This window comes from Amia ocellicauda, chromosome 11 (assembly GCF_036373705.1).
Source record: "Amia ocellicauda isolate fAmiCal2 chromosome 11, fAmiCal2.hap1, whole genome shotgun sequence".
NCBI lineage: Eukaryota > Metazoa > Chordata > Actinopteri > Amiiformes > Amiidae > Amia > Amia ocellicauda.
In genome coordinates, this window is record NC_089860.1 from 2,080,885 (window position 1) to 2,103,039 (window position 22,155).

The 22,155-nt window shown below is 39.5% G+C and overlaps 1 protein-coding gene across 2 annotated transcripts in view; it reads right to left on the reverse strand.

Annotated features, from left to right (window-relative positions):
- Positions 1 to 21,675, reverse strand: part of LOC136762826 (SH2 domain-containing protein 4A) — a 66,341-nt gene extending 44,666 nt beyond the window's left edge. Inside the window, exons 1-2 of one of the 2 annotated variants that reach the window (XM_066716372.1) lie at positions 21,306 to 21,675; positions 20,139 to 20,474 (exon numbers count right to left, since the gene is read on the reverse strand). In XM_066716372.1, the coding sequence (XP_066572469.1) occupies positions 20,139 to 20,325 (187 nt within the window). In that variant the 5' untranslated portion in view covers positions 20,326 to 20,474; positions 21,306 to 21,675. The remainder of the gene's footprint in view (positions 1 to 20,138; positions 20,475 to 21,305) is intronic. The other variant, XM_066716374.1, reaches the window with a different exon arrangement.
- Positions 21,676 to 22,155: the final 480 nt, after the last annotated feature.

Genomic DNA, 22,155 nt, shown 5'->3' on the forward strand with positions numbered 1-22,155 from the left:
GTTTAATGGACCCCAACACCAGTAATGAGGGGGTAGTGTATATAGTCCTTTAATCGCAAGCTCATTTGGAGGACATTTAATCTAAGATATTAAGGACCGTTAAAAAAAGCAGTTCCAACTGTGTTATCTTTCAAGTCGGAAGCACTGCCCAAGGGGGAGGGGTTTCTGCGCACTTCCACGGGAAACATCACTCTATCAAAGCTGCCATTGGCCCCTGCGCTTGTCACTTAGAACAGGTCCCTTCCCACTTCCTGTTCTGTAAAACGTGACATCAGCGCAGGTTCATCCTCTTTTACCTCTTCACTTGACTCTGTGTCTGTGTTTGTAATAAATATTCAAACTGCGTATTTCGGCTGGCTGGCTCACTTCATAGTGTTGTTCACCACAACACTACATCGCTACACATCGTCGGCGGTCAAGACCCAATTAATTGCCCCATCGGGGTTATATTGCTGATGGACCAGGGCAAGTCCCCGTCCACGCTCAAACTGTATCTGGCGGTCATCTCCACATGTCATGTTCGGATTGATGGCGAGCCTCCTGGGTCTCATTTTCTGTCTGTGCAGTTTCTAAAGGGAGCTCGACGGCTACGGCCTCCTCAAACCCTTTCACTGCCCGCATGGCGCCTTGATGTAGTGCTGGACGCACTTTCCCAAGCCCCATTTGAGCCACTAAACTCAGCTGAGCTGAAGCTGGTGTCACTTAAGACAGCGTTTTTGCTGGCAATCAACTCTGCAAAATGTGTGAGCGAGTTACACGCCCTGTCCGTACACCCATCGTGTGTCCGTTTTGCGGGAGATGGCTCCAGGGTCACGCTACGCCCTAACCCTGTGTTCCTCCCAAAAGTGCTGTCTCCATTTCATGTCAACAGGCCTATTGAGTTGATGGCTTTTCATCCTCCTCCCTTCGCTTCAGAGCAAGAGAGTCGGCTTCACCTGCTCTGCCCTGTGTGGGCCCTCAGGTGCTATTTGGAATGCACTAAGGACATTCGGCGCTCAGACCAACTGTTTGTGTCTTATGGAGCGCGGACACAGGGCCAGGCGCTTTCAAAGCAGCGCCTCTCGAATTGGATTGTGGACACCATTACCATGACCTAAGAGTCTACCGGGACCCCAGTGCCTGATCACCTGGTGGCCCACTCGACTCAAGCCGTTGCCACATCATGGGCCCTTTTTCATGGTGCCCCCTTGGCAGACATTTGTGCGGCTGCAGCTTGGGCCTCACCGCTTACATTTGCCCGGTTCTACAGGTTGGATGTGACGGGACCGGTCCCTTCCATTGGGAACCCGGTGTTGGCTGCAGTCGAGCCCCAGTAGCTTGCAGATCCTGCCTCTGGCTCCTGCCTTTCCTCTCCCAGTCTGCCCCTGTAAGTGCATCCTGAGGGAGCTGGTGAACCGTGTCTTTCCCTTCGACCAGACTATGCCTTTCAGTCGAGCACCCACGCGAGCTGCTCCTGGATGTACAGACAGCCCTGTCGATGTATTCCCGGGGCTTGTCGTGCGGCCTACAGGCATGTTGCCTTAAGAGGCCGCCCTGTATATAGTTCGTTCATTATAATTGTGTTGCGGTGGTGCATGCGTTTGGCCTGTACCCCAATCTGTGTATTGGTCAGCAGGTCTGTGGCCGCTCTGGCTGTATTACGCCATAGAGCAGGGGACCGCTGCTGTTGTCCTCCAGCAGAGGACACTTGAGTTCTCCAGTGCCCCGCTGTGTACATAGTTCATTTATTTGCATGGTAGAGCTGTAGTTGCCTGTGTTAGCTGCGCTATTTGACAGGTGTCAACTGCTCCTGTGTTCCACATGTGGCACATGAGCCAGCTCCTGCACCCTGTGTTGTATATATGTGTATATATGTATTATGTGTTAAACAGCAGGACTGTGGCTCCATTCTAAAATTGTAGAATGAAGTTTACTGCCGCTGTTCCCAGCTGACGGCGCTTGAGTTTCGCTGCCTCGCTGTGTATATAGTTCCTTTGTTAACACAGTAGAGCTAATGTTGCCCTGTGTTAGCTGGTCTAATCAGCAGGCGTCAACTGCTCCTGTGTTCCATGGGCGGCGCATTACTTCGTTCCTGCGCCCCGTGGTGTATATAGTTCATTTGTACGAAATCTAAATTGTCAGCACAGTGGAGCTTTTCCACTCTGTACTGTTTAGTCGAGTCGGATGCTCTTGTGCTGCGCACTGACAGCATGAAGGTTTTGCTGTCATGCGATATGTATGTATTGTATATTGTTCAGCTCGGCTACTCTGTTGACTAGCCAGCTATGTATTATATTGTATTTTTCTCATTGGGTCTGTGGCCCTGCTCCTATTGGATCAGGGGTGCACTGCCATGATATTGCACGGAGACCGCACAAGTGCTTGATTGCCCGTGCCAGACATTGTGCAAGTAGATTACGGCCTCGCTCCTAGCTGCACTAGTAGAGCAGCCGACCTTGCTCTTGTAAGCGGAGGGCGTAATAGTTAACCTCTGTAGCCTCGTTTTGTATATGCTGATTGCAGACAGTTCCCGGTAGAGTGTGACTACGGACCTCGCTCCTGGACTGCTCAGGTGTGGCCCTATGGGGCCCCTGAGGTTACTGTCTGAAGTTGTGTTGCCGAGGTCCCCTACCGGTGCACTTTGGGGCAGGCTCCCTTATCAGCTCGCTGCCTCCTCCCTTGCGACAGTTTTGTTATACAGTAACCCCTCCCCCTTGGGCAGTGCTTCCGACTTCCTTTTTCAGATAACCGGGGATGCATACGCAACCTATCGTTTTACTGTTTTCTGTATAGATATACATATATTCCTGAGGGGTAAGAAAACCAAGAAAACACAATGAAGAATAGGTTTGGATTTAATACTCTTAAACTAGTGGTTTTAGAAGGTTTTAGCTGTGTGCTGTATTTGTCATATATTAAGCGTATGGCTAAAATACTGTGCAGAAAGAACATTCATCGAGCAGTGGTTCTCAACAGCAAAGAAAAAGAAAATAATAAATTAAATTATTTTCCTGTGACCAACTATACAAAAACACACAGCTCTGTTGCAGTTTATAATAAATAAAATAAAAAATAAGTATTTAAATAATAATGGTGATAATGCTAAGCCTCCCAATAGAGAAATCAATAAATACATTTTAACAAGATTTGTCAGTTTGTATTTCAGTTCCAGTATGGGGTGTCTAACAGGTTCAAAATTAGAAGAGACCATCCATCTTGCTCCTTTGTTTTCTAATAGTTTACTGATGCAGGGATCTCATCCAATCACTTACTGAAGGATCCCAGGGACTGTTTGCAGCAAAGTAACAACAATCCCCTCTGTAAAGAATTGCCACTGGTTTTGTTTTAAAAGCACTTAATTTCCACATATGTTCTTGGGTTCTTGATTTACTGGTTATCCTGAAGCAGTCATCTGGTTTAATTCTGTGATATGCTTTCAGAATTCTCAATGTTTGTATTAAGTTACCTAGTAGTATTCTCTGATTCACACTAAATAAATGCAGTTCTCTGTCTGTGCATGCCTACTAAAGACTTAGAATTAACCTGCTCAGTCTTATATGGATTGATTCCAGTTCAGAAAGGTTATTTTTCTAGGTTTTGTGTTTCCAGTCACCATGTTGAAATACATTTACATTCACTACAGTACAGTGGCAATACACTTCAGTAAATGTTCCAAAATGTTAATGTATTCCTTCCATTGTATCTCTGAAAACTGTGCATTTTAAATGCCTCTTTAACAGTATTTTTCAGTTTAATTAAAAAATCATAAATCCAAGCATTCTTCTTTATATATATGACTGCACAAGCTTGATCCATAATACTGGTAGTACTGCTGTTAATGAATATGGGCATATAACAAAGCTATACTATTACTATGTCATAATGTACATATTTTCCAATTAACAAACATATCTCTTAAATTGTTAAATTGAAGCATAACATGATCCGGAGATGTAAGTGTGGCATTATTAAATAATCTTTTAGAAGAGTTAATTCAAATAAAGACATCCACCCTTTAAATCTTCTCAGATTTAACCTACTGATAGACAGGGATGGGCAGTATTTATGATACATGTATTTAAAATACGTATTTCAAATACAAAATAGGATTTTGTAATTTGTATTTGATAGGGTTGATGGAAATGGCTTCATATTTTGTATCAAAATACTTTAGTGTTTTGTATTTTGTAGTTTAGAAATACTGTAAAATACTTTGTGAGAAGTCTACATGATGACATCATAAAAATGCTGCCTCTGATTGGTGCCTACTTGCCCAGACTTGTTGAGATCAGAACAGAAAATTGATCCATACCCGAAGAAGAAGGTCAAGGTGAGAAACGTGTAGGTTGCCAGCTTTCCATCGATTTTTAGCATAAATTGCTAAAAATTTTAACAGTTCATGTTAAGTTTTGGTGTTCCTTTTTGTAGCCTAGGCTAAATCGTTTACCAATTTACGTAATGTTCTAGCTAACTATTTGACCCGAGTAGCACCCCTCACGCTTAAGGTTAGCTTGCTACTTTCAGCCTATGATAAGTTTTCGTTGGTTGTGCACGAAAAGTGGTTCACAAACTGTGGGGAGCATGATTGGATAATCTTATTTATTTTGCATCTACTTATCTCTATAAAACGACTTTATCCACGCTTACACACATTAAAAACAAACTGTACTGTCCCAAATAATAAGAGTGTAAATCAGTTCTCGGTTATTGGACTCTTCCATATCCAGTCAATGAGATTCAGCCCAATGAGAATAGTGGATTGTCAGATAGCAGCGTCTCTTAAAGACACTAATTGGTAGTTTCAGACCAAAATACACAGCATGTGAGGTGATAATTATGGTAAAATAAATACATAAGAATAACTTGCAGCTCCAAAATGTAATTGAGTCAATGAGCTTGCCAGGAATCTGCTACAATATTTTGGGATGAGACCGAATAGTTGAAAATATATATAAAATGGGTAAAATCATATAAAATGGAAAGCGGGCATTAATGTATCTTCAGGCTCACTCGTCTCATTAATTTGAGTGAACAGCGCTAGATGGAGTAAGAATAGGTTCATGCAGAGAGATTCCAATGTAAATGGCCAAATAAAATAGTGAAAAGTGAAATGTAAACAAGTATTAAAGTGTATTCATCCTTGTTAAGCATTAGGGCTTTCAAAAAAATAAATGTTAATATAAATATGACCGTGTGAGACATGGGGGCGGAGTGAGCTGTGACTCAAATGTTTTTTGGGGGGGCACCACCCAGAAAGTTTGGGAACTGCTGATCTATGCCATCATCTCAGCTGGCACATACTTGTAAAAGTACTCATATGGGTTCAGGCGAGGAGTTTTTTCAAATGATGGGATCTCAGTGTTGACTTTTGCAAATGTCGCCATTTGATTTAAGCCGTCCTGGAGCTAGAACTGAGACTCTGGAACCACTCCAGAGCCGGAGCCAGCACACCTGGAGCATTGTCTACACTACTGCACAGGACAACATAATTAGTGCTATGTTAACTGAGATGTTAACTACAAAATGGAACCTCACAACAAGTTACAAGAATCGGGGCAGGATGCGCTAGGAAGGCATAAAATTTACTCTTGTGTCTTATGGAGCGCGGACACAGGGCCAGGCCTATTTACTCTTTTATTAGAGATTTGATTTTCCATTTGGTTTTTCTATTTATTGCCCCAAACAGGCACTCCACTTCTGCTGCAGGAAGCCCCGCAGCACGGGCCCCATGCACACGTCTAGTACCTGTATCTGGGAGGTGCAGCCCACCGAATGGTGGCCATCAGGGTGTTAGGCAGTGCAGAGGTCATCACCAGGAAGCCTTGGGGATCACGATTGACAGGAGAGAAGGGGATCGAAGTGCAGGTAGTGGGAATATGTCAGAAAACTGACTGAGGGTCAGGAATCCGGTGCGTGGTACAATAGGGCTAGGCAAGAGGTGTAGTGGAGTCACAGTCGGCAGGTCAGGCGACCAAACGAACAAGACAATCAGGAGGCTGCTGTCTGCCTGCACAGTAAGGTCCAGATCTTTATCTCCTCCTCCTCTGTGAAGCCCTCCGGCTGAGCCTCCAGCTGCACAGCCTCGGGGACGGAGGAGACAGACCAGCAGATGGGCCTGGCCTTGAAGGAGAGGAGCATGAGCAGGAGGTTGCTGTCTGCCTCCACAGTGAGGTCCAGATCTTCATCTCCTCCTTCTCCGTGAAGCCCTCCGGCTGAGCCTCCAGCAGCACAGCCTCGGGGACGGAGGAGGGAGGCTAGCAGATGGACCTGGCCTTGAAGGAGAGGACCATGCCCAGTTAACGGTGTCAGTATGGGCGCATTCTGTGGCTCCATCTTCTCCTGGACTTGTACTTGAGTGGAATAGCCAGGGGAGCCACAGTCAACATTTCCACATCTACAGGAAATTTAAAATCAATCTCCATGGGTTCTTCCTCCATTTCATCGATCTCCATGGGTACTTCTATAGTCATCTGGGCCTGTTTTTTTTGGAATTGGCCAAAAAAGTCTTTAACTTTCTGTGTTACAAAAGCTCTACACATCTTGGCACTCTCTTTAGGTTCTCTGTATGGTCTGGTTAACAATGAGAAGGTGTGGCTCTCTCTGTATGGACTGGTTGACCATTAGGATACATGTGAAACATTCTAAAGTTGTTGTCATGGATAACGCATGTGTCACAATGCGCCATGTTACAGTAAGGCAGTGATGTGACTCTATTTCGCTCTGACCAATCATAATGCAGGATTTTGACCTTTCCTATCTTCATCTATATAGCATATTAAAACTAAACTGATTTTAACTGGTTGGGCAATATTCATCATTTTCAATGTTCCCTTTTTTATTGTGATTTTTTTCTTAAACATCCACATTTTCAATTGATGCAGATACGGGAATGAATCAGCTTAAGTTCCAAGTCATGTTCAATCATTAGAGAGGAGAGACTATTCACTATAACCAACTGTATTACAACAACAGGGTACTGGCCTCATTTTAGACCCAAATACCTGCCTGAACCCCAGCCCTAGCCAGTGCCAAAATGTCAAACTGAGCCCATATTAATCTACACCCAATTCAGTTAAACCAGCAGAAAGTTTAATGGGGACTCTAACCCTAAATAAATAAAAGCATTTCAGTGTTGTACAATATTACATTATAATACCACGATATGGTGTAACTTGTTAAATGCACACACATGTGTCTTATTGTCATTAACAATGTTGTGCTGTAACGCCATTAAAGAGCAGGTTGTCAACCCATCCACCACTCCTTGGCAAGCTCTGTTGCTACTTTCTGATTATGTTTCTGGCTACATTTAAAATCAAAACATATTGATAATTTAATAATTGTTGACAAAGTGCTCAAATGTTTGTTTTCAACCTCCAAATAGGTGTCCAATGATTGATAAATAAATAATTGAATGCTAAATGATTGAAGTAGCTGTTTAGTAGGATCATGAGTTTGCATACCATTGCATGAATGACTGCCTGACACATAATTTATTATCTTCATGATTAACAATCAAATGATTCATTACTTAGAAACTAGTTGCTATGAATAAAGGTGCCATCAGTTGTCTTCTTATAAATGACTTGTTTGTCATTGAGTCAGTGTTGCTGATGAAAAGTAGGCCCTTCTTTACCAAACTAAATTAGGATACAATTATGAGTCATTAGCAAACTGTTAGTTAAACATTAAACTGTTGGTTACTTTAAAACTAACCTTCATCTGGGTGATCACAGGGATATGTGAATATTTGATCTGTTAACTGGTTGTATGTGTCAGATTTATCGCACGACTCGTTAGGCAGAGGAAAGCTTTTGCTATATAACATCCTGGACAGTGGAAAAACTATGAATCACCAGATTTGTCTTCCCCAGGGCAACTAGTATTTACATTTACATACAAGTACATTTTTAGTTTCAACAACATAGGGGGCAATCTCCAGCGATCACCTACGCTGATTTGTATTAACTGGGTAATGCACAATAATGTATGTTACAGTGTGTGTATGTTTATGTGTTCACAAGGTATATATTCACATTTTTATTCCAGTTCAATCTGCAGAAAGTAATTTGATTTTTATTTTGCAGTATCAAGGTTTGCTTAAGGTAAATGCTGTCCCAACACTTCAGCCTGAGGTGACCCCTGATATTGCAAAATAAAAATCAAATTACTTTTGTGCAGATAGTACTGGAATATGAAACGTACTATTTACCTTGTGGACATACACACACACACTTTGTTTTGTTTTACTTTTTCTGCTATCCAGGATATTATGAAACACTACATCTGGAAATTAGAGAGATCTTACATGCTGAAGTTTGACATCCGCCATTATTTGGTACATTTTCTATTTTCTATTTTTTAATGTTGCTTATATGATGGACTCAATCTGGTATGTATATTACTTAAACACTATAACAACATATAAAGACGTATAAACCCGTCTTTGAATTAGTGGGGCCTTTCCTTTAAGTATCATTTTGGAGATGAATGTCAGGTTGGATTAAACCAAAGACAGAGGAAAATAAAATAAAACAGGACAAAAAACATTAAACTGAGGTATGGCATGCAGGTTACATGAGAAAGCATGGTAAATATTAAAACTATTTCGTAATTTACCATGCTACAAGACCTTTAACAAAAATATGTACAGTGTTGATACAGGAAGCAGCATCTACCCTAACCTACTTTACAGTATAACAATGGCACTGAAATAATCTTAACTCTGTTCCAAAACATCTCTATATTGTTGTATTACAGTTACTTCAACTGACTAACTAACAGTACCATTCACCATAAGTTGGTTGACCTATAGCAGGGGTGTCTAACCCTTGTCATGACGATGTCTGCTTATTTTTTAACCAAGTTTATAGTTGCATTATTGAAACAATTATTGACATATTTAAGATTAACATGACCTTGAGCTATGTATAGAAGACATCTGATGTATGGGAGCTCTCCAATGCCAAGCTTAGGAACCACAAAACCACTGTATTCTTCACTTTCCTTCATACATTGAAAAACAAAGCTTGTGGTGTCTTTGTTGTCACTACTATGTACCAAGCTAAGTTATAGAAAGTGTTCCAACTATAACCATGCTCTTACCCCTAATATGAATCTTGTCATTAAAATTAACTGTACATGTGTACAAAAATGTATTGGGCACAAGGCAGTGGTCCCTGTGCTGACAACACCATTAATGGTAATATCCAGAACTGAGGGACTTACTAATGCACTTATTATGAAATATGCAGTTAAAATGAAAGACAATTAAGTAACCTCAGAACCACATCAGGGTGATTACACCCCACCCCCTATCCCCCACCCCTTCTTTTTTTACATGATTGTAAAATAATCTACCAGCTAGGCGTTGCAAGTAAAAACACACCCTGAGCTTGAGAACTATTACAGTCTAATACTTACCTGATGTGATGAAGTGAGTAGAAATACAGTAACAGGAATGCAGTTTGATGGGTTTTGGCCTGGGTTTGTCCATTCCATTTTAAACAATCTACTCATGTTCACTTACATGAATATAATCTGTGACTGCTGGTGTGTGTGACACACTAGACACCTATGATGTAGAACAAATCATCTTAGGCAGCTGGGATGTGAACATGCCCCACCTATCTGTGAAATCTTTCATCATCATAATAATTAAATATGTCATATCACCTTTATGCAAAATAGTTACATACAAAAAGATTATTGTATTGAACAATTTTAGACTAAGCTAGTACAATGGCTTAAATGTCAGTGTTTTCAGTTATTCTGAATTATGATGTTTCAGTGTCCCATCACTTACACATTTGTTAACTATTTAAAGCAGGTAGGCTATACTTAACTAGCCATCTATTTGCATATTTCTTTCAGCTGGTTTAATATTAGAGTGGTGGACTGACCTGAGATACATTGCTAAGACATTGAGTTTGAATCATAAATCACCTGGACATTCACTGGATGTGTTTTCTATAAGAACATAAGAACATAAGAAAGTTTACAAACGAGAGGGGGCCATTCCACCCATCGTGCTCGTTTGGTGTTCATTAATATCTAAGTGATCCAAGGATCCTATCCAGACTATTTTTAAATGTTCCCAAACTTTCAGCTTCAACCACATCGCTGGGTAGTTTATTCCAGATTGTGACTACTCTCTGTGTAAAGAAGTGTCTCCTGTTTTCCATTTTGAATGCCTTGAAGCCCAATTTCCATTTGTGTCCCCGGGTGCGTGTGTCCCTGCTGATCTGGAAAAGCTCCTCTGGTTTGATGTGGTCGATGCCTTTCATGATTTTGAAGACTTGGATCAAGTCCCCATGTAGTCTCCTCTGTTCCAGGGTGAAAAGCTTCAGTTCCCTCAGTCTCTCCGAATAGGACTTTCCCTTCAGACCTGGAATAAGTCTGGTTGCTCTCCTCTGAACTGTCTCTAAAGCAGCAATATCCTTCTTGAAGTGTGGTGCCCAGAACTGTACAGTATTCCAGATGAGGTCTAACTAGCGCATTGTACAGTCTTAACATTACTTCCCTTGTTTTAAATTCTACACTTTTGACAATATACCCTAGCATTCTGTTTGCCTTTTTTATTGCTTCCCCATATTGCTTGGATGGAGAAAGTGAGGAGTCCACATAGACTCCTAGGTCTTTCTCATGCGTTACTTCATCTAGATCTGTACCTCCCATAGTGTAATTATAGTGGACATTTTTGTTACCTGCATGTATTACCTTGCACTTGTCCACATTGAATTTCATTTGCCAGGTGTCAGCCCACAACTGAATATTTTCTAAGTCCCTCTGAATAGCCTGTGCTGCCAAGATTGTATCTGCTGAGCCACCTATTTTAGTATCATCTGCAAATTTGACAAGTTTGCTAACTATCCCAGAGTCCAGATCATTAATATAGATTAGAAAAAGCAAAGGCCCTAGTACTGATCCCTGTGGAACTCCACTAACAACCTCACTCCAGTTAGAAGTGACTCCTCTAATTGACACCCTCTGTTTCCTATACATCAACCAGTTCATAATCCATCTACTTACATTACCCTGAATGCCTACAGCTTCCAATTTGAGGATCAGTCTTTGGTGTGGAACCTTATCAAAAGCTTTTTGGAAATCTAAGTATATCATATCATATGCTTTCACTTGATCTACAGCTGCAGTTGTATGTTCAAAAAATTTAGTAAGTTAGTAAGACATGATCTGCCTCGTCTAAACCCATGTTGACTATCTCCAAGAATATGGTTTTCATTGAGATGCTCCTCTATTTTCTGTCTAATCATTTCTTCCAACATTTTACAGGTGATGCAGGTGAGACTGATTGGTCTGTAATTTCCTGGCTCAGGTTTGTCCCCTTTCTTGTGGATTGGTATGACATTTGCTGTCTTCCAGTCAGTGGGCACATCCCCTGTTCTAAGTGTCATTTGGAATAATCGAGTTAGCGGCCTATAAATAATTTCCCTCATTTATTTAAGTACTGTTGGAAATATCCCATCTGGCCCAGGTGATTTGTTTGTTTTTAATTCTGCTAGTCCCTTTAGAACTCCTCCTCATTTATCCTGATCTTTCTTAGGGTTTGACTGGACTGATTGTCAACCTGTGGCATGTCATCTGTTTTTTCTTTTGTAAAAACCTCTGTGAAATACTAATTTAGAATATTTGCCACATCTTGTTTGTTTTCCAAGATACCTCCATTTTTGCCCTTTATCTGTTTCACCTCCTCCTTTATTGACCGCTTGCTGTTGTAATATTGAAAAAAGCTCTTTGCATTGGTTTTAGCTCCAAGAGCTATGTTTCTTTCTATTTCCCTCTTTGCTTTCCTGATCCCTTTCTTAAGATCTCTTTGCAGCTCAACATATTCTATGTATTTTGTTTCGTCACCTTCCCTTTTGTATGCGCTATACAACACTTTCTTCCTCTTTATATTTTTTTGCATACCTCTATTAAACCATTTTGGGCAGTTTTTTTTGTTCCTCAATTTTCTCAGTTTTGGTACAAATTGCTCCTGAGCCTCAAGTAGTATATTCTTAAAATATACCCATCCATTTTCAACTGACTCTGTATCCAGTGTGCTCCAGTCTACCTCTTCTAAGTGCCGTCTCATACCTTCAAGGTTTGCTTTTCTAAAATTGTAGACCATTGTTTTAGACTTGGACCTTGTTTTTTGAAAGAATGCCTCCAAGCTAACCATATTGTGATCACAATTTGCCATTGGTTCTCTAACTACTGTCCCCCTGACTCTATCTTGGTCATTTGAAAAGTCAATACATGCGCTCTCTCTGGTTGGTTCCCTGACAAATTGAGTTAGAAAGCAGTCATTTACCATCTCAACCATTTCTATTTCTGCTTCTGTAGTCCCCACTGGGCTTTCCCAGTCTAAGTTTGGGAAATTGAAATCCCCCATTATAACAGCCACATCCTTGCTACATGCAGTCCTGATTACACTGTACAATGCAGCATCTTTCTGAATATCTGAGTTTGGTGGCCTGCAACACACTCCTACCGCTAATCCTCCAGATCTCTTGTTCAAAAGTTTCACCCACAAAGATTCTGTTCTGTTACTGGGATCTAATACAAGTTCTTCTGCCTCAATGTCATTTTTTTCTATAAATATGATCAGATTAAACAGGGGGTTTTAGAGGCATATGTGTACAGTCTATAGCTCACAAAATGCTGGGAAAACCTGCAGTTTCAAGCTTGCTTTAGGGAAGCAACTGTTATGTAACTGTCACTAAGGCTGGCAACTTTAGTACATCTCATTTAAATAAATAAAAAATAAATGATTTCTGCAAAACAGTTCTTTAAAAAACACAAAAGTAGTTGTTCATGTTTAGTACATCATCTGAAACTTCCAACTTCCGAAATTTGCGACGTAAACCATACACAATCCTTTAGTACATCTAACACCAATTGTTCCAGCATCTATTTTGCAGTTGAATACTTTTACGGAAATAAACCTCATCAGCATATTTAAATTATTTTCATATAAAACATCTTTGTGTAAGTTATTTTCTTATAGGAACAATTAAGGAATATAGTGGAAGATACTGTGTATTTTATGTGATTCCATAAACAGTATTTCTTGTTAATTAGTTAGTAATTAGTTCTTACTAATCCACTGAGGTCCAGGTTTAAAGAGTACCAGTAATGCCAACCTGTGATAGTACATCTGCAATGATTTCACCTATTCACTGCTTTAGTACTTGTTTGCTGATTAGCCTTTGTTGTAGTTAATATACATTTATGTAAAAGTATGTGTAACAGATAAGTACAGACAAAGTACATTTAATATCTTATGTACGAATCAAAAATTTTTAAAAGTGCTCCGAGCTAGCTTCTTCAACCAGGGCAAAGGATAAGTCACAAAGAAGGTCGCATAAGACACCAACTGTAATTTACCATGGAATCCAATGAAAGCAGCATATCATAACTGCTAGGTCCATGTGGGGTGGTGCGGGAGGGGTATTAATAGCTGGTAAATTCTGAGCCTGTCATATAACATTGTGAATCCTGTTATTCCTTCTGGTCACACAGGCTATGTTTCAGTCTCAAACCCAAACAATGATACAATCAGCCTTGACAGTAGATCTCTGAATGTCCATTTCCCTATGTCTGTAAAAAGAGCACAAATAATTGCCAATTTCTATTTCTTAATCCCTTTCTTTAAATAATAGGATGAGTCCTTATACGAATATAGGCTTATTTCTCTGCCCCAGCTGTTTTTGGTCAACCCTGAGTGGTACAGTGTTTTCACACTTGACCTCTTGATTTATTATTTACCTTGAATTAGCCCTTTTTAGACTCTCACAACTCTATCAAGACAACACACTACTAATGGTACGTTTCAGTTACAGAGTAATTCCCCATTGCCAAGGAGGTGGGTGCTCCACCCTGCCACACACACACCCATGCAAAGATGTAAATTTCTGAAACAATAAAAAAGATTGCAATCCCTATGCTACACATTCTGGATGTTCCCTATATGTTTTGTATGCACTGGCAAAAACAGAAATACAGTAGTTTAAAAAACGAATATGTTAATACCCTGTACTGGCACTTGCTCCATCAGTTGAGATGTGTGGAGATTTTAAATGTGAATGAAATATTTAATATATTCGACACTGAACACCTGCCATAAACCTTTATTAGTAAAACATCTGCAAATTTTTTTTTTTATGCAGAAGATGATGAAACATGTAAATAAGAGATAGGTAAACTTTCCCTATATACTATATAATTACACAAATAATTGTGTTGTTTTAAATGCAATTAATATTTTTGTATATATATATATATATATACCAATCAGCCATAACATTATGACCACCTGTCTAATATTGTGTAGGTCCCAAAACAGCCCTGACCCATCGAGGCATGGACTCCACTAGACCTCTGAAGGTGTGCTGTGGTATCTGGCACCAAGACGTTAGCAGTAGATCCTTTAAGTCCTGTAAGTTGCGAGGTGGGGCCTCCATGGATCGGACATGTTTGTCCTGCACATCCCACAGATGCTCGATTGGATTGAGATCTGGGGAATGTGGAGGCCAAGTCAACACCCTGAACTCGTTGTTGTGTTCTTCAAACCATTCCTGAACTATTGAAATATCCTGCTGAAAGAAGCCAATGCCATCAGGGAATACCGTTTCCACGTAAGGGTGTTCATGGTCTACAACAATGCTTAGGTAGGTGGTACATGTCAAAGTAACATCCACATGAAAGGCAGGACCCAAGGTTTCCCTGCAGAACATTGCCCAATGCATCACACTGCCTCCGCCGGCTTGCCTTCTTCACATAGTGCATCCTGTTGCCATGTGTTCTACAGGTAAGCAACGCACACACATCCATGTGATGTAAAAGAAAACGTGATTCATCAGACTAGGCCACCTTCTCCCATTGCTCCGTGGTCCAGTTCTGATGCTCACATGCACATTGTAGGCACTTTCGGCAGTGGACAGGGGTCAGCATGGGCACCCTGACTGGTCTGCGGCTACGCAGCCCCATACGCAACAAACTGCGATGCACTGTGTGTTCTGACACCTTTCTATCAGAACCAGCATTCGCTTTTTCAGCAATTTGAGCTACAGTAGCTCGTCTGTTGAATCGGACCACATGGGCCAGCCTTCGCTCCCCACGTGCATCAGTGAGCCTTGACCGCCCATGACCCTGTCGCCGGTTCACCGCTTTTCCTTCCTTGGACCTCTTTTGATAGGTACTGACCACTGCAGACCAGGAACATCCCGCAAGAGCTGCAGTTTTGGAGATGCTCTGACACAGTTGTCTAGCCATCACAATTTGGCCCTTGTCAAAGTCGCTCAGATCCTTACGCTTGCCCATTTTTCCTGCTTCTAACACATCAACTTTGAGGACAAACTGTTCACTTGCTGTCTAATATATCCCACCCACTGACAGGTGCCATGATAACGAGATTATCAGTGTTATTCACTTCACCTGTCAGTGGTCATAATGTTGTATATATAGTAAAATACAGTGAGGGAAAAAAGTATTTGATCCCCTGCTGATTTTGTATGTTTGCCCACTGACAAAGAAATGATCAGTCTATAATTTTAATGGTAGGTGTATTTTAACAGTGAGAGACAGAATAACAACTAAAAAATCCAGAAAAACACATTTCAAAAAAGTTATAAATTGATTTGCATGTTAATGAGGGAAATACGTATTTGATCCCCTATCAATCAGCAAGATTTCTGGCTCCTAGGTGTCTTTTATACAGGTAACGAGCTGAGATTAGGGATAAGGGAGTGCTCCTAATCTCAGCTCGTTACCTGTATAAAAGACACCTGTCCACAGAAGCAATCAATCAATCAGATTCCAAACTCTCCACCATGGCCAAGACCAAAGAGCTGTCCAAGGATGTCAGGGACAAGATTGTAGACCTACACAAGGCTGGAATGGGCTACAAGACCATCGCCAAGCAGCTTGGTGAGAAGGTGACAACAGTTGGTGCGATTATTCGGAAATGGAAGAAACACAAAATAACTGTCAGTCTCCCTCGGTCTGGGGCTCCATGCAATATCTAACCTCGTGGAGTTTCAATGATCATGAGAACGGTGAGGAATCAGCCCAGAACTACACGGGAGGATCTTGTTAATGATCTCAAAGCAGCTGGGACCATAGTCACCAAGAAAACAATTGGTAACACACTACGCCGTGAAGGACTGAAATCCTGCAGCGCCTGCAAGGTCCCCCTGCTCAAGAAAGCACATGTACAGGCCCGTCTGAAGTTTGCCAATGAACATCTGAATGATTCAGAGGAGAACTGGGTGAAAGTGTTGTGGTCAGATGAGACCAAAATCGAGCTCTTTGGCATCAATTCAACTCGCCGTGTTTGGAGGAGGAGGAATGACCCCAAGAACACCATCCCCACCGTCAAACATGGAGGTGGAAACATTATGCTTTGGGGATATTTTTCTGCTAAGGGGACAGGACAACGGCATCGCCTCAAACGGACGATGGACGGGGCCATGTACCATCAAATCATGGGTGAGAACCTCCTTCCCTCAGCCAGGGCATTGAAAATGGGTCATGGATGGGTATTCCAGCATGACAATGACCCAAAACACACAGCCAAGGCAACAAAGGAGTGGCTCAAGAAGAAGCACATTAAGGTCCTGGAGTGGCCTAGCCAGTCTCCAGACCTTAATCCCATAGAAAATCTGTGGAGGGAGCTGAAGGTTCGAGTTGCCAAACATCAGCCTCACAACCTTAATGACTTGGAGAGGATCTGCAAAGAGGAGTGGGACAAAATCCCTCCTGAGATGTGTGCAAACCTGGTGGCCAACTACAAGAAACATCTGACCTCTGTGATTGCCAACAAGGGTTTTGCCACCAAGTACTAAGTCGAAGGGGTCAAATACTTATTTCCCTCATTAACATACAAATCAATGTATAACTTTTTTGAAATGCGTTTTTCTGTATTTTTTTGTTGTTATTCTTTCTCTCACTGTTACAATACACCTACCATTAAAATTATAGACCGATCATTTCTTTGTCAGTGGGCAAACATAGAAAATCAGCAGGGGATCAAATACTTTTTTCCCTCACTGTAGGTGTTCAAAGTCAAGCATACTACCAAGTGTAAACTTTATTTTGTGCTATATCAGCTGATTGTGGCATCACTTGGTTTTGCCTGCTTTTACACTGCTTCAGATAAAATGCTGATGTTTTCAATCAACAGAAATAGGTTTAGTGTTTCTTCATTTCAGACTTGTAAGGGATTTTCAAATAATCTAATATTTGTTGCTTTAGGGCACAATTGATTGATAAATGTTTACTTCACAAATGACAAATCATACACCCTGTTTGAGCAATACATATGCAATACAAGTCTTTGAGAATTACAACATTTTGGAGTCATGTTTTCATGTGTTAAAATGTTTCACATAATTCACACATTGTAAAAATAAATCTCTTCCACTTATATAGATGGAAAAAAAATCACAAGCCCATTAATTCACTAAACTTCAACAAACTGTGGTTTATAAGGTAATATACCTAATTCATTTTTTTAATTAAATATCATAAGTAAAATATAAATTCATGTCCAAAACAAGAGGCATTATCGTTGTCATTATTTACTAGATCAGCCTGCATTTCCATCGGTATGTGGACCACCTAGAGGACTGGTGTTGACCAATGGTGGACCACACTTTGAGAACCACTGATCTACATAAATGCATACATATTGTATATATATCAAAATGAAACCTTAGCCCCGGGTATTGGCAGTCTTTAAAAACACATAATTCATATCAGTGTATGTTTTAATAGAAGCAATGATTCAAAATACTACTTTTATACCGATTATTACATTCAATATACTAAAGCTGCAAGTTTACTTTAAATATGATTTGCATGTTCCAAGCTTTTTTCACATACATTACATCATATTATTTCAAGCTTCCTCTTTAATTCTCTGACCTATTGTTTAAAAGAAGAACACAGCATGGAACTCTACAGAAGGGAAGCACAATTTCATCAACCTTGTCACTTCTTCCTTCCACAGTCCCAGGTGCAGGTCTTAAAGAGGATTTTTTTTAATATATTTTTTTAATTTCTTGGCAGATGCCCTTATCCAGGGCGAGTTGTGCATGGAATAACATAAATGTTATGTACAAGCCTCTTAAATTACACCCACACTCCAGGCACATACCACGTACGTAACTAAGAAATAATACATCACTCCAACATGTCACCAAATGTGTTTTGATGTGGTGTGGTTTGTTCTATCACTGACTGGATAGCATAAAGTCAAGGGATTAAATATTAGGGCTCATTGTCATGAAGAGTTCCAGTTCTTTGAACCCTGATTCTTCTTGTCTCGGAGTTTAGAAATGAATGAGGGAAGTTCTGTTTTTATTTTTTAGTCTTTCATGTTTAGCATTCAGTTGCCTGCTTTATGCTTTTGTTGGCTATATTCCTTGTACATCTCATGTAAACAGTGTATGTAAAACTTTACAGATTTTGTATAGTTTTGTGTTTAAAAAATAAGTCTCCTTTCTTTTGTTTCTTTCTTTACCTACATTCAACAGTTATACTACAAAGACCTATTATGTAAACATGGTCACACTTTATAATAAGGGGCTGTGATTCCTCATTCATTAATATATGAATACCACAGGATAAACACATTAATTTATAATGCACTTCATCTGAGTTCTGATGTTAGGGTCAGATTTTAGGGTTAGGATTAGGGTTTATATGTCCAACATCAGAACTCATATGAAGTGCATGGCATATTCATGTGAATTAACACAATATATTAATTAATGAGGAATCACAGCACCTTATTATAAAGTGTTACCATAAACACTCTACCTTAATGAGCAGATGCGATCATAGATGCACAATCAGTGTTGGATGAAAAACAATCTTACAATTTAATGCTCTAAAATTATACAATAACTAAAATGTACAACCTATTTTTAATGTTGATAAGGAACTTTGATTATTTTTTTACTGTTCATTTTACTTTTTCTTAAGCTTTCTCTTGTTTTGATTGTTAGTTCATGCTTTTTTCTTTTTACTATATAGCAAAGTAATGAGTATCTTTATGTCATGTCTATCAGAATATGTGGAAACTCCAACCTAGACAATAAAGAAAGTTGGGGGGTGGGGGGTGATCTGGATAGACAAGATTCCATTCCACCAAAACGAAGTTCAGTGAAACTAGTTTAATAACTTTTTATTTTTGATGTGTATTAAAATAAATATTTCATATATGGATAGTTAATAGGTTGTTTGATTGTTTGGTATTGGTAAACATAATGTGATATATTGTAACAATTGTAAGTCACCCTGGACAAGGGTGTCTGCTAAATAATAATAATAATAAAAAAAATAATAATAATAATAATAATAATTATAATTATAATTATAATAATAATAATATTGTACTAGAAGGTAATGATTTTCTCTGTTACAATGGAGTTAGAAGTACAGGCTCTCCAAAGAAAAATATAAGAAAGCAGGCTTTTTCTCCCACACATAACTACTAAGTTCCCAGTTAAAACAAGGACATTCTTTAAATTCCTCCTTTAAGAATTCACCCCCAAACTGCTTATCATATCAACTCCCCTGCCATTTTGCATGGTGCATTGTCCTCCTAACATGACTAAATATAACAGGAGATGGTGGAGAGAAAATGGCATGCTAAAGCACAAAGGGTAAAGCTGTTTATATAATGATGGACATAGCCACATATTTTAATTTGTGCACTTCCCTGAAATCCTTGCTTTGTTTTTTTTTTTACTGGAACTGCCTTTTCCTGTTTCTTGATTCTGTCCTTCCCTTTTGACTAAAACATGTTTAGTAGCTACTGCATGCAATACAGCAGAGTTATACAGATTTATTTTAAGTTTTGGATCATTCTAATTTACTGCTTTCTATTAAAATCCTTTGTGCTGGAAACTATTTTAAGTTACTTAAATGTGGCAGTCTCCTAGTCTAGTAACTTAACATGAAATACCCATAATAGTGTAAAACGTGAAATAAAAATGTAGCCTTGTAACCCTAAATAAATATTTCCATGGCCATGTTTTAGTTTTATTCATACAGTGAAATAATTTGCTACTGACTACTCAGACTTTGAAAAAGGGTGTATAGACCGACCATCCTGAATGACTATAAACATTAACTTAGTTTGTTTTTACCTTTCTTTGGCTTTGGTTTGAAGAAAACAGAACTCGCTCCTTCCTTGTCCAACTTTTCCTCCCTTTCTTTCCAGCGCCTCACTTGCTCCTGTCTCATCTTCAGGAACAGAATCTTTTTTTGGTCTTCGTTAAGAGCCTCCAAAACATCTGGGTCGATGTACATGTCTTTTAAAATCTGCTGCAACATGTTCTTAAAAGTGCTTCTGTAGCAAAAACTTGAAAACAGTGTTTTTAACTGTGTGTTCAAGGGAGCAGAGTGATTTATTTAAACAAAATATTCCTTTATCATCCAAATACTCTGACTTTCTTTCTATTCCTTCTTCAAAAAACGGAAACCTACGGTAGACAAAATTAGAAACATAAGTTACAACATCTGGAGCAAAACCTTTTTTTTTTTTTAAATAGTTTTGGCAAGTTGAAGTCATTGCAATCAAAGCTTTCTTTATTTACTATTGGAGTTTATTGTGAAAAATATGCTGAGATAAATATAAAATTGCTCTTTAAATAGCAGAACTACAGGTAGATTAGAGCCTTAATTGGACTAATAAAAAGCAAGGTTAAAGTCAATTTTCTGAGTAACATGTATCCCACCAACACAAGTACATGCATACATACACAAACAGACTTCCTCAGTCTAAAAGTACATATAAAGGTTTAGAAACAGACACAAGGATTCCAACAAGATATTAATGAATACTGAACTGTTCACTGTTTCCTAAATATTTGCATAAGCTAATGTATTTTCCAAAATAAATATATGTTTTGATGGTTTTGGGTCAACCTAACACTTTCCTTGACCAGCATTATATGCATGGTTATAGTTATAGTTCTTATTTTCTAGAATTGTGTGTGCAGTGATTGTTTCTTCAGAGTCTTAATCCATTTTAAACAAAGGTGATTTTTAAATAATAATAATTGGAAGGAAAGATCTTCTGAATGTCAAGGAACCACAACTACAGCCACAATATTAATAAACTCAAGCTTCAACAAAAATGGAAGAAAACACAATGTCATACAAGATGCCAAGCATACAGTTATTTTGTGTAGCTCATTAATCTGTCTTCTTACAGCACTAAAAAAGCCTCTTCTGCCATAAGCACTGAGACTTTCACATTAGACTGATGAGACCCTATAAAAAAAGGCAACATGCGAGAGCTGTATGCTTACCCACAGAAACCACCAGCTATCCAGGCGACACAGTGAACACATCAGCAGAGGTTCATGAGCCACAGAGGGGAGTGCAGGCTGTGGTGTGTTTTCATGCTTTTGTAGCTGGCTTGATGCATGACGTCAGAGCATTCCATGTGCTCTCTGTAAGAGCTTTCTCATTTAAATGTAAAGCAGAACAATAAATTGTTCAGGAAACGGAGCTCGGCTCGAATAGCTGAGGGATTAACTAACGACTAGCATCCTGTTGAATAGAGAGAGACAGAGAGAAAGAGAGAGAAGGGAAAAGGAATCACAGTAAAGTACTGTTTCCTAAAAGCTTACATTTGAGAAGTCCCAGCCTGGCCTTTAACTCTCTTTTGCAGCCAAGAGTGAGGATTCCTGACTAACTGGCTGTACAAGCTCCTCCTGTTCTCCTCCTGTTGCTTCCTCCCCCCCTCCTCCCTTTCCCTCACTCTCCTATTCCCTAGAGAATACTGTTAACTCTAGTGGTAAGGATGAGGCTTTAGTTGGGAGATTATGTGATAAGCAATACCTTGCGAAGAGATTAAAGACAGCCTTACATAATGTATCTGTCTCAGCACACAGCAGATGCTTTAAAAGGGAACCAAAAAAAGCTCACAGACTTTAACCTTGTTTAGTAAAGCAGGCGTGCTGACAGGATTAATAAAATATAAGAAATGACCTTGGTGCTGTTAAAAGCAAGCATTTTAATTTAGTTATTTACTCTACCTGTGCAATTAATTTACATGAATTTGAACAGGCTCAGTTAATGTTCATGTACAGTGTGTTTTTCTCAGTTTTCTTCTTCCACAGATTGCTTGGTGTTTTAATTTTTATTTAGTTTTTT